Genomic DNA, 13,040 nt, shown 5'->3' with positions numbered 1-13,040 from the left:
TTTTTCCTTTTCTGTCATTCTCTACATCCTGAGCTATTTTCTCAACTCTTTCTTCCAGACTACTAATTTGTTTTCAGCTATATTATCATTCAATTCTATAAATATTTAAAATTTATTTGGAGAATCGATGGTTAATTTCTCAAGGCCTCTTTTGTGTTGTTTGCGTGCTCCTTTTTCATAGTAGCTTGCTCTTATTTATAAATGCGCTATCCCCTCACATCTTTCTGAGGGGATTCATTCGACTTTTTAGTTTCTGCACTCCTTCTTGTATCTGTTTCTACCTCAATCAGTTGCTGTTTCGCACATCTCAATATTTTTCTTTTACCAAAAATTTGATAATCCTTGGTTGCTTGGTAATTTTTTTTTCTTTGAGATAGAGTTTCACTCTCCCAACCAGGCTGGAGTGCAGTGTCATGATCTTCGCTCACTGTAACCTCCGCCTCCCAGGCTTAAGCAATTCTCCTGCCTCAGCCTCCCAAGTAGCTGGGATTACAAGTATGTGCCACCACACTTAGCTAATTTTTTGTATTTTCAGTAGAGATGGGGTTTCACCATTTGCACAGGCGGGTCTCAAACTCCTGACTGCAGGTGATCCACCCACCTCAGCCTCCCGAAGTGCTGGGATTACAGGCATAAGCCACTGTGCCTGGCCAGTAATTTTTTTTTTTTTCTTTTTTTTGAGATGGAGTTTCGCTCCATCTTCAGGCTGGAATGTAGTGGCGCATTCTCGGTTCACTGCAACCTCCTACTCCCTGGTTCAAGCAATTCTGCCTCAGTGCCCCCAGGTAGCTGGGACTACAAGCACACGCCACCACCCCTGGGTAGTTTTGTATTTTTAGTAGAGGCAGGGTTTCACTATGTTGGCCACGATGGTCTCGATCTCCTGACCTCATGATCTGCTTTGGATTACAGGCCTGAGCCACCATGCCCAGCCCTGGCCAGTAATTTTTTTAATAACAACGATATTGTTCTTGGCTGGGTGTGGTAATCCTGGGATGAATGCCTGTAATCCCAACACTTTGGGAGGCCGAGGTAGGTGGATCATTTAAGGTCAGGAGTTCAAGATCAGCCTGGCCAACATGATGAAACCCCATCACTAATAAAAATACAATAATTATCCAGGTGTGGTGGTGGGTGCCTGTAATCCTAGCTTCTCGGGAGGCTGAGGCTAAAGAATGGCTTGAACCCAGGAGGTGGAGGCTGCAGTGAGCCAAATTATGCCACTGAACTCCAGCCTGGGTGACAGAACAAGACTCTGACTCAAAACAAACAAACAAACAAACAACAACAACAAAAAAAAAATGACAAAAACACCAAAACTATATTGTTGATTAGCGTGGGTAATTGACAAAGTTATTTTTTGCAGTTTGGAAAAACAGTTTACCCATAAGGCCCATTGCTGAATGGGGGACTAAATCCCCATTTACTGAAGAAAAGAAGCTTCTTTCTAAGACATGTGGAGAGTTCAGCTTGCACCCTCATTAACTACCTACCAGTGAGGAGGACTTTGCCGTGGTTGGTGAAATTCTGCAGCGCGTCTCACTCCAAGGTGGGGCTGCCTCTCCCTTCCTCTCCCCAGCGTTGCACAGAAGGTCCTGAGCTATCTCAGGTTTTGTGCCTAGAGCCTCATTAGAGGCATTCCTGGGAAGTTCATCTACTCTAGTGTCTCCAGTAGGGAGCAAGTATAGCCAGCTGCCCCCGAAACCTAGAGGAAGCACCTGTCTTCTTTTTTCTTTTCTTTTCCTTTTTTTTTTTTTTGAAATGCAGTTTTACTCTTATTCTGCAGGCTGGTGTGCAATGGTGTGATATCGGCTTACTGCAACTTCTGCCTCCTGGGTTCAAGCGATTCTCCTGTCTCAGCCTCCCCAGTAGCTAGGGCCACAGGCATGTGCCACCACGCCCAGCTCATTTTGTATTTTTAGTAGAGATGGGGTTTCTCCATGTTGGTCAGGCTGGTCTCGAACTCCCGACCTCAAATGATTCAGCCGCCTCGGCCTCCCAAAGTGCTGAGATTACAGGTGTGAGGCACCTGTCTTCTAATCCGTGTCTTCTAATTCCTCGACACTCCAAGTGCAATCTCAGGTCTCACCACAGAACTACTGAATCCAAATCTGCATTTTAACAGAGTCCTTGGTGATTCAGGAGCACATCCACATCTAAGAAGCACTGCTCCTCCACTGCTGTTCATCCTTGAGCCTCAAGCTTGGGACCTCTGCACTCTGCCAGGAGGGGTCTCTCCTACCTTCTCTCAGCCTGTTCCTGGCTATCCCTTCAATATGATCCACTTTCCTTTTTTGGTATATGAATAATTCTGACTTATGAAATAATATAGGAAACACTTATGGGCACATCAATTAGCTTAAAAATAAAGCCCCTGTGGACACCCTCACCCCAATTCTATCATCAGTTCTGAGCACAGTACAGCAGGGGTGTGGAAGCCCCAAGCCAGGATTCACCAGTGCCTTGGGGTTCTGCCGCAGTGTAGGCACAGAACGGAGCGGCGCCTCAGCTGCTGTGGGGACCTGAGACTGCATGGATGGCCCAGGAGGAGGACAGTCTTGGATCCGTACTCACTCACTTGAAGAGGCTGGAACAAAACTAGGAAAGTTCTAGCTAAGGTGCTAAGACTCTGACAACGGTTATAACAACTGAGAGATAGAAGAGCGCTGGCTGCAGGAAAATGCATTAATGAGGCTGCCTTGTGAGCCCAGTAGGAGTTTTAGAGATCCGAAAGACCCAGAAGTAGGGAAATGGCATCCAGGATGTCTGTCAGCTGGAAGCAGGCCCCTCCGCAGGCAGGACCCAGGGCCAAGACAGGAACCTACAAGAGCAGAGCTGCTCCGAGCCCTAGGGAAGACAGTCTCCTGGGCAAAAACAAGCGGGTGGGAGGTCGCTGTCCAGGCACAGGGAGTCAGTCACTAGAATTTGGAATCAAGATATGGCTTGGGTCTCAGGAATAAGGATAAGCTTCGGCCAGACCATTTACAAGAGTAAAGATGCAAATTCCTAGAGACTAAAGTTGCTGAAATTCCTCCTGCTGATGTTCCTCTGCACTAAAGTGATTAAGGTTAAGGGGACTCAGCTGAGGAAGAGAAGAGGCGAGGAAAGGAGAAAGGAAGGTAGAATTTAGAGCCAGATATAATCCAACACCATCACTTTATCTGAAAGGGGCTGGCATTTATTTCTCAGCATCTGCAAGCAAGCCAATGTTTCTGAAATCCTAACCAAAATTAGAAAGCTCGGTCTTCCCCTATCATCACCCCCAACCACACAAACACAAACCATGGAACAAATACCCCAGAGCATCAGGAAGATTTTCTTCCCCTCTCAGAACTTGCTTTGAGCACCTGCTGTATGCCAGGCACTGTGCTATGAATTGAGACTCTTCAAAGTGCAGCACCAGCAGCCTTGGCCTTCAGCACTCCTGTCCAGTTATGGAGACAGACATGCAAACAGATCACTCCCATCAGCGTAGGACGGCCCCTGCTGGAGGGGCTCCTGAATTGCATGGCCACTGAGGAAGGGCCCTGAAGTGGAGTTGGGTAGGAGAGAGGACCGGGGAGGCAAAACAGGAAGGAGACTTGAAGGGGAGACTCAACACAATGTGTCCCAGGAACCACAGGTACTTCACTGCTTCTTGAGCACCAGCCAAGGCAAGTGGAAGGCAGTGAGAGATCCTCGGTTTTGGAGCCTGAAAGTCCTGAGTTCAAACCCTACCTCTACCCATACCATGTGTGTGACCTTGGGTATGTTGCTCAACATCTGTAAACCTCAGTTTTCTCCTGTGATCATCTGGAGATCCAAAAAAAAAGCAGCATTTGAAATCTTTATTACTCAGTAAAACGCCCATACTCTCAAGAGGATGGAGATAAGGAGGAACTCATTCAAAAATAAGATACGGGCCATACTGGTTACTAAAATTGCTAACGTTTATTGCTTCTTTTGGGGTTAGTAAGTTGTAAGCCTCATTAGATGCCAAGCAATGGAATTGATTAGACTCAACCATAGGATTAGATTAAACTATGTCCTCTTCTTGCTTCAAGTCTCCTCCAAAAGTGGTAGTTATTTTGTTTTTCTTCATCCTTGTACAGATATAGTTAGTAGAGCTTACCACATAGGCTTCCCCTAACAAACTCCAGACATTCACTTCCCCCTTACATAATGAAGTACAATCAATGATCAATTAGTCATGCTAGTGGCTAATAGACAAGCAGAACATCTCCATAATCTCTCCAAAGATAGCTAATTATGGCCCTTTGTTTCTTTTTGCTTTGGCTTTGTAGCATTTTTTTTAAGATAAGCTCTCACTCTGTCCCCCAGGCTGGAGCACAGTGGCATGACCATGGCTAACTGCAGCCTCAACCTCCTGGGCTCAAGTGATCCTCCCACCTCAGCCTCCCAAGTAGCTGGGGCTATAGGCAGAGGGCACCATGCCCAGCTAATTTTTAAATTTTTGGTAAACACAGGATTTCACCATGTTGCCTAGGCTTGTCTCAAACTCCTGGACTCAAGTGATCCACCCGCCTCGGCCTCCCAAAGTGCTGGGATTACAGGCGTGAGCCACCGCGCCCGGCCCTAGATTTGTTTTTAATTTACCATATACTTGCAAATGAAATAATCTGATTATCTGGAGATCCCCAAGAGTTCAATGAAGATGATGAAAGAAACGCTATGAAAACATAACCTGGGAGGAGCCTGACAGCTGTTTGGTATCTTTGTGCTGTCTTCCTATTTAGAAGTCTTTTCTTCCGAGTCCACATTGAAAACAGACATTATCTCTTCACTAGGGGGTAAAATTACCAACTAAGAACAGAAGATAAGCTGGAGATAACCTTCTGCCAAGTCAAGGCATAGCTGGAATTCATGCCATGATTTTCATTCACCACACTGAGCAACTGATCTCTGCAGCCAGGCATTGGCCACAGAAGCTCCGCCATTAGCGAAGATCAGTGCTTAATGGTGATGGTTTTGATCTCAGTGAAAAAGTCATAAGAGTCCTTGGCTCCCTCTCTACCTATTCCAGAACTCTTCATCCCTCCAAAAGGAAGGTTCAGCTCCCTGATGAGCCAGGAGTTGGTCCAGACCAAGCCGGCCTGCAGCTTCTTAGCCACCCGGTGGACGCGCCCCACGTTGCCGGACCACACCGTAGCCGCCAGCCCATACTTGACGCTGTTAGCTCTTTCAATCACCTCCTCTTCACTATCAAAGGGGACGACACACGTCACTGGACCAAATATCTCTTCCGTCATGCAGCAGGATTCATCCTTAATGTCTGTTATTACCGTGGGAAGCATAAAGTAGCCTGCCTGGTTCCTGGCGGGGAGGCTCAACTTATCCACCCCCTCACCGCACCGGATTTGGGCACCTTCGGCAAGTGCTTTCTTGACATAACTTCTGACCTGCGTGGGTAAAAATCATAATTAGCACTGTCTTACCATGTGGCTTCACACAAATCAGCAGAAAATTCAATGTTTTCTAATCATCTCAGAAAGAGGGATAAGGTCATGTCTAAGGAATCTAGCGTTGATTATCTTATCACTCAGCTGCTGAGCCAGAGGACGGGGCGCTCTAACCATCATTTGGGCCTTTCCCCTTCATACACAAGGGAGGGAAGTAATTATTTAATGTCTAAGTGCCAGGAACTCAGATAAGTGCTTTTCATACAATCTCACTTGATTGTCTCAAAACTTGATTAGCTATTGTTAATCTACTATTATCTTCTATTTGCTGATAGTATAATTAGGTGTAAAAAAACATAAATCGATCATAGAGCTAATAAACAGTGAAGTTAGAATTCACACTCAGGTATGTTCTGTAGCAAAATACACAAAAGGATATTTTCTCCCTTTTTGAGAAAAGTGAGAGCTATGTCCATTGCAGAAAATGGGAAGAGAAGGATGTGTAAGAGTTTTTAGTTCAAGGCCAGGATGTCCTTTAATAGCTGAGCTTCCAGAACAAATCGTTTCTAATTTCTAGTCTCATTACCGAATATGCTCTGAAAATATATCTAGGTAATATATTTTCAAATTATAGTTAGATATATAATGTGTACATATATATATATAAATAAAATATATCTAACTATAATATGAAATAAATTATGTAGCAAGTTAACTCAGTGACTCAGACATAATGACAGATGTTTATTGACAATGGTTGTAGAAATAACTCATTATAATAATTATATATATAAACATTGTTGAAGTCATAATTACATGTTTTTCTACCCCAAGGAGTATTATAAGCAAAAGAGAAGTATAAAAGTAGTCCTAAACATTAAAAATATAAAACAGCAGTAAAGAAGCAAACCAAACACAGGATAAATTTTGCAATAATGTTTTGGATTTTTACTTATCTATGGAGCATTCTGCCCCAGGATTAGCTTAGAACTCCACTGTAAAACTCCATGTATAGTTCCATTGTAGAACTGTATTCAGTGTGGAACTATATGTACATGTTCCATGTAAAATTGAGGTAATATTATTCTATTATTAAATTTGCTCCCAGTTTGTAGAATTAATAGCCCATGAAGTTAAAGACTTTTTTTTAGAGACAGTATCTCACGCTGTCACCCAGACTGCAATGCAGTGGCACAACCATGGCTTCCTGCAGCCTTGATGACTCGTGGCCTGAAGAAATCCTCCCACCTCAGCCTCTCAATTAGCTGGTGCTACAGACCCAAGTCATCACGCCTGAGTCACTTTTTTTTTATTTATTTATTTCCTATAGTGGCAGGGTCATGCTATGTTGCCCAAGCTGGTCTTCAACTCCTGGTCTCAAGTGATCCTCCCAAAATGCTGGGATTACAGGAATGATTCACCACACCCAGCTCAAGCTTTTTTTTAAAAAAAATAGAACATTTGGTACAGATTTATACTCCCTTCCATTAAGCTCCACCTCCAACATCCATAGTGATCTGAAAGCTTTCCCAGAACATATGCTGTTCTAGTGTGGGTAGAAACTAAAGCAGGTTTGTACCTCTCTTCACCCATACTCTCTTTCTTTTGTTGAAAATAACTCATCCACACTAATTAGAAGGTTCCAAAGGTTAGCGCCCTGTATGAACAGGGGAATGGAGGTGCAGCTGTCCAGAGGCCCTGCTGGGATACAGCAGCCCGGACTTGGCCAATGATTCCGCACAGCACGAGGAGTACCTGGCTTTAGGTCTGAATGAGATCACATGATTCAGCTCTCAGAAGCTCTTAGAATAATAAAAGATAAAGAGAAGTGTCAGTCTTCAAATTGCAAACTTATCAAAACGTTTCATATATAAGGTGACTCACACTAAATTGAATTCATTACCTAGAGAAAGTCTGACTAGATGATAGAATGATATCTACCCTAGCAGCTCAGGAACAGAGAAACAGAGATTTCAATAAAAAACCATGACTAGTAATATGCTATCAACGTAAGAAATTATTATAAAACTTTTTCTTGAGTAGAAAGAAAAGTATTCAGTTGCTTTACACATAAAATTAGAGCACAGAGGTTACAAGAGTAACCCCGAGAGCCAAGCTGTATCCAAATCCCAGTTCACCCATTTACTAGCTGAGGGCTTTTAGACTTTCTATGCCTCAGTTTCCTCATTGGAAACATAGAATTAACACAGTCACTAATTCACAGGGCTCTTGAGAGGATTAAATAATATATACAAAAGGTTTAGCATGACACCTGGTACATAGCAAGCCCTTTTGAATGTCAGCCTCTGTTGTGATGACGTTGGTAAAGACGATGAAGTGACTGACCCGACACTTATTAGCTGAGAGACCTTAGGGGTGCCCCTTATTCTGTAGGTCAGGTTTTTCTGATGAAAGAGGACAGGAAACTGAAACAGTGGGCCTTAGGTCTCAAGCCTGGCCCTAGTAGGGAATACACCTGTCAGCTTCCTCTGTGCTTCCTCCAGCCTCATTGTAAACCTCCAGAATTCTCTCTACAGTTGCTGGCGTCTTTGGGCAGGCAGGCACACAGCCAGATTCTCCCTAGTGTCAAGTAGGGAAGGATTCAGGAGATAGGAAGAAAAACAAAAAGCAACGCTGTGACCAGGCAAATGGAGACTTATCTTCATCCCACAAGGTTAGAATCCCCTGCAGGTTACTGCGTATCCCGGTGCAGTCACTAGGACCCTGAGAAGTCATACCCCCAATTAGGAGCAGGCCGTAGCTCCAAAAGCCCCTGAGCCCTGGTCCATTACAAAACAACTTTTACATATTCTAATTGGATTCTTTCACCAGCGGCATCACCACCCATAGTGGCAATCACGCAGAGGTAGCATGGAAACGAAAACTCCAGACTCCACATGGCCAATTTGATTTGGAGAAAACCAAGACACACGGCAGGGGCAGAGGGTGCTGGAATGCAGATGGCAGCCCAGTCTTCCTGGGCACACAGCCCCAAATCCTTCTGGGGAAAGGGGAGGAAAGATGACCATCAGCAGAGGACATCCACTGCCTCCTCCAGCCCAGATGGTTTGGCACACAGAACTGGAGTCACAGTCTGAAGAGGCCATACTTAACATTTCTCTAGTTGTTTCTGTTAGCTCTCTCCCAGAAGGTGGAGACAGCAGAGCTTTCTCACTAGAACTGAGCTGAAAGCCCCATGAGGAATCCAGCTGGTGGGAGGCTCACTCAGTGCAAAGCCATATCTCATTTCATCTGGGCACATACTCAGAGTGGCCCAGCGATGCTCTAAGCCACAGCAAGATGGGGTCAGCAGGCTGCTTCCCAGCAGAAACTAGGTCCTCCTGAGGCTTTATACAGAAGAGGTGTTGCAGGCAGAGCTGAGAAGAGTTCTACTCTACGTGCGTGGGATCAGACAGAGAAAACGACAAAGTAAGGCAACCTACATAGATATCAGTAGGTTTAAACATGCTGCGGTTATGGAAATACCACCTTTATTGTTCTTCCCTTGAAGAAATGGGCTGATGATAAGTACTATTTTCAAGTTTTTAGCAGTGAATAACTTTTTTTTTTTTTTTTTTGAGACAAAGTCTCGTTCTGTCACCGGGGCTGGAGTGCAGTTGGCATGATCTCGGTTCACTGCAACCTCTGCCTCCCGGGTTCAAGCGATTCTCCTGCCTCAGCCTCCCAAGTAGCTGGGACTACAGGTGTCCAACACCATGCCTGGCTAATTTGTGTATTTTTATTAAAGACAGGGTTTCACTATGTTGGCCAGGCTGGTCTTGAACTCCTGACCTCAAGTGATCTGCCCTGCTCGGTCTCCCAAAGTGCTGAGATTACAGGCCTGAGCCACTGTGCCTGGCCTCGCAGTGAATAACTTTTTAACCATGTACTAAATCTTTCCCCTTTGAAGCGGGGGAATGTTGAAGCTTTCTGAGATGAGTGCAAACGATTTAGCTAAACTTAGTTTTAATACGGATAGTTGTTGAAAATTATTTTCTATAAGGATCAAACAGAAAATCAAAAGTAGTTGATTGAAAAGTCTTCAGTTGAGTTAATAGTAATGTGCTGGTTTTGTAGCATGAACAGATGTACCTTAGGACTGTAAGATGCCAACGCAGGAAAAATTGGCTGAGTGGATATAAAAACTCTCTGCCTTATCTTTGAAACAATCTATAAATCTTAAACTATTACAAAGTAGAAGCTTATTTATTTTATTTTTCAGACAGTGTCTCACTGTTGCCCAGGCTGGAGTGCAGTGGCGTTATCTCAGCTCACTGCAACCTTGACCTCCTGGGGTTCAGGTCATCCTCCTGCCTCAGCCTCCTGAGTAGCTGGGACTACAGGCACACACTACCACACCTGGCTAAATTTTTTGAATATTTTGTAGAGACAGGGTTTTGCCATGTTGTCCAGGCTGCTCTGAAACACCTGGGCTCAAGTGATCCTCCTGCCTCAGCCTCCCAAAGTGCTAGGATTACAGGCATGTGCCACCACGCCCCGCAAAGGTTTATTTAAAAAAAAAAAATTTTTTTTTTTGGCTGAGACAGAAAGCATTCAATGGTAAAAATATCTAGGGTCTTTCCAAAGTTTTGTTTAAAAGCTAAATATGAGTTTATGGCTTTATATTTTAATGTGGTCAGAAAAAAATGATAACTGCTAAGATTCATCATTTCCAAAGTGATCCATAGCACTTAAGTATATACTAAATTGACATAATATTAAGATAACACAACTAACATGTGAAACAGATGCTTGATTTTCAGGCATAATTTGATTTAGCAGAAGATGGCATTTCTGGAATTAGATATGTCCAGAAGAAGCTGGCACCATGTCCAGGGCTTTGCCAATATTTCAAGTTTTAAAAAATATTGAATATAATAAGTGGTTTAGATTGATTAGAAATCTTGGTTTTTGTCCACAGCTTCTGCAGCTATGGTGCCAGAAATAATGAGGAATGGTGGTCTTCCTATTTCTCCTTCCTTTAGGCGAAGATGAGGTTGGTAACAAAACGGTGTGTAAGATGGGGTGATGTAAGCACTATGCTAAGGTAAATTTATTTAGGGAGGTGCAAAGGATGAAAGTCAGTTGTAAAAATATGAGGAGTTCGGACAGGAGAATCTTTTTCCTGGGAGTCATTGTGATCAAGCCCAGCAAAGTGCTCTAGGTCCCCTGATTCCCTGCGTGCACAGCTTGGACCTGGCCAGGACAAGCGGAGCCCGAGGGAAACCAGACTCTCCCTGCTGGTCTTAGTCTGAATTCAGATAAGAACTTGCTTGAAAAATCCAATCAGGGAGCTGGGCTGAGGCAGAGGGAGGGCAGCCAGAGAGGGACACGACTTCAGAAACCTAGAGTAGGGTGTCCCTCCCACCTGCATGCCGGTGCTACTGCGACATGCCCTTGCAAACTGAGTCCTCAGCGACCACCTGCCATGGACAGAGTCCTCACATATATTGGCCTGATAACAAAAACTACCACAAGAAACTCTACCAAAATCACAACCTTGCACAAAGGCCACAGCAACCTTGCCCAAAAAATACTTCTACAAGGATGTTTACACAGCACTGTCCATTCAACCTTGGATTGGAGCCTCCGTTTCATAATAAATCACCCTTGCCAGGCACAGTGGCTCATGCCTGTAATCCCAGGACTTTGGGAGACTGAGACAGGTGGATCACAAGGTCAAGAGACTGAGACCATCCTGGCCAACATGGTGAAACCCCATCTCTACTGAAAATACAAAAATTAGCTGGACGTGGTGATATATGCCTGTAATCCCAGCTACTCAGGAGGCTGAGGCAGGAGAATCGCTTAAACCCAGGAGGCGGAGGTTGCAGTGAGCTGAGATCATGCCACTGCACTCCAGCCTGGCGACAGAACAAGACTCCACCTCAAAATAATAATAATAATAATAACAATAATAAATAACCCTTATTATTGATCCTTACAGCCAATGATGATTATTTCAAAATAACATTCTACCACCTTCCTCATTTTACCTTTAAAAGCTTTTGTCTTTCTTCACCTCCCTGGTTATCCCAGAATCCATCACAACACACATATCCCAGTTTGTAATCTTCTGCCATTCATTCCCAAATAAAGTCACTTTTATTTCTTTAGAGAGCCCTTCTCTATGTTGTTATTTTGGATTGAAAGATTCTAATCACGAACCTCCTGAAGGAAAGGTCATGTAGGTCCTCTCTGTGGCCTCAGTCACAGACACAATGTTCAGGGTATATATTTTACTCGAGGGAAAAACATGGATATTTTATGCTGAAATATTCTGACACCTAAACTTGCTAAATTCTGTGTTTACTTTACAGGTGATGAAAACTACTGGGAATCACCAAAACACAAAACTAAAGTTTGAGAACTTGGGAGGCTTCCAAATGCAATGAGAATTGTGTCTTTAACTAAAATGTGTTATAATAGAAATATTTCGGTACCTTTTTAATAAGTTGATTTCTGAGAAACACAGGAACCATGGAGAAATATAGACCTGCAGAAATTTTTTCACTTGTATATTTGTAGTAATGCTGTAGAAATCTGAAATTATTTTTGATAATAATCTAGATATATTTTTTGAGATTCCTAATTGGCATTTAAAAAGTTAGATTTGTATACTACTGAGGTATTGAAGATCCATATTTGACCAAAGGTTTTTAGAAAACTAGAATCAGATACCAAAACTACTTGTGACCTAAGCTGAAATCACCAATATTTGTACCAATGATGAAGAGTTAAAGAGGAATTTTAAGCCAAACCTCCAAGGCATGCATGTGTCCATAAGGCCTTTATCATTGTTATGATTTAGTGACCAGTGATACTAGAGGCTCCATGCTTGCATATTTTCAAGCGTTTTCTTGGAGAAAGGCTAGGTTTTAGTTTTTGTGTTTATTTTGTTTTTCCTTTCAGAGTCTTGATGCTGAGTCATGCTGGCCAGAGATGGACAGGACCTGCACATTTTGGACCCAATTCCAGATACTTTAAGCCCAGGATCAAAAAGAATTCAAGGAAAATGGATACCTTAAATTAGAGAGATATATCGTATCTGGAACACATCATGTGGTGTTAATTCAGTCATTCACCCAACGAGTATGCACGTACTATGTCCCAGGAGCTTCCTAGAGTCTAAAGATACAGCAGTGAATAACACTGACCATGAAGCTGACATTCTAGTCCAGGGAAGATAGTCAGTAAAGAGATAAGACATATATATTGCATGTCAGACGACAGTAAGAACCATAGAGAAAAAGCTCCAAAGAAGTCAAAGTTTTAAAAGGTACCACTGTATATAGGGCAGGCAAGCAAGCCCTCAATCAGGGGACATCTGCTCTAAGAAGGGGAAGGAGAGAGCCATGTATACATCTGAAGGAAGAGCATTCCAGGCAGCGTTAGCAACAAGAGCAAGGGCCAAGTAGCAGAAGAGTGCCTGGTATTTTCCAGGAACAGGAAGGCCAGTATGCAGTAATGGAATGAGGAAAGGGAAGGTCACAGAGATAATGGGACAGATCGTAGCCAGTTTCTTAGGTTAGTCCAAAGACTTAGGCATTTGCTGTGAATAACATGGGGTTTGACCAAACAGAGTGACACATGATCACCAGTAATGAAATAACTATGATATTAGAGCAAGGGTTAAAAGGT

At 43.4% G+C, this 13,040-nt stretch overlaps 1 protein-coding gene across 1 annotated transcript in view; it reads right to left on the bottom strand.

Annotated features, from left to right (window-relative positions):
- Positions 1–3,915: 3,915 nt before the first annotated feature.
- Positions 3,916–13,040, bottom strand: part of ALDH8A1 (aldehyde dehydrogenase 8 family member A1) — a 34,150-nt gene continuing 25,025 nt past the window's right edge. Inside the window, exon 7 of the mRNA XM_017513844.2 lies at positions 3,916–5,399. Coding sequence (XP_017369333.1) covers positions 4,947–5,399 — 453 coding nt within the window. The 3' untranslated portion in view covers positions 3,916–4,946. The remainder of the gene's footprint in view (positions 5,400–13,040) is intronic.

Source organism: Cebus imitator, unplaced genomic scaffold (genome assembly GCF_001604975.1).
Source record: "Cebus imitator isolate Cc_AM_T3 unplaced genomic scaffold, Cebus_imitator-1.0 Scaffold506, whole genome shotgun sequence".
Lineage (NCBI taxonomy): Eukaryota > Metazoa > Chordata > Mammalia > Primates > Cebidae > Cebus > Cebus imitator.
The sequence above is the reverse complement of the archived record's forward strand: the minus strand, read 5'-3'. Positions and strand labels throughout refer to the sequence as shown.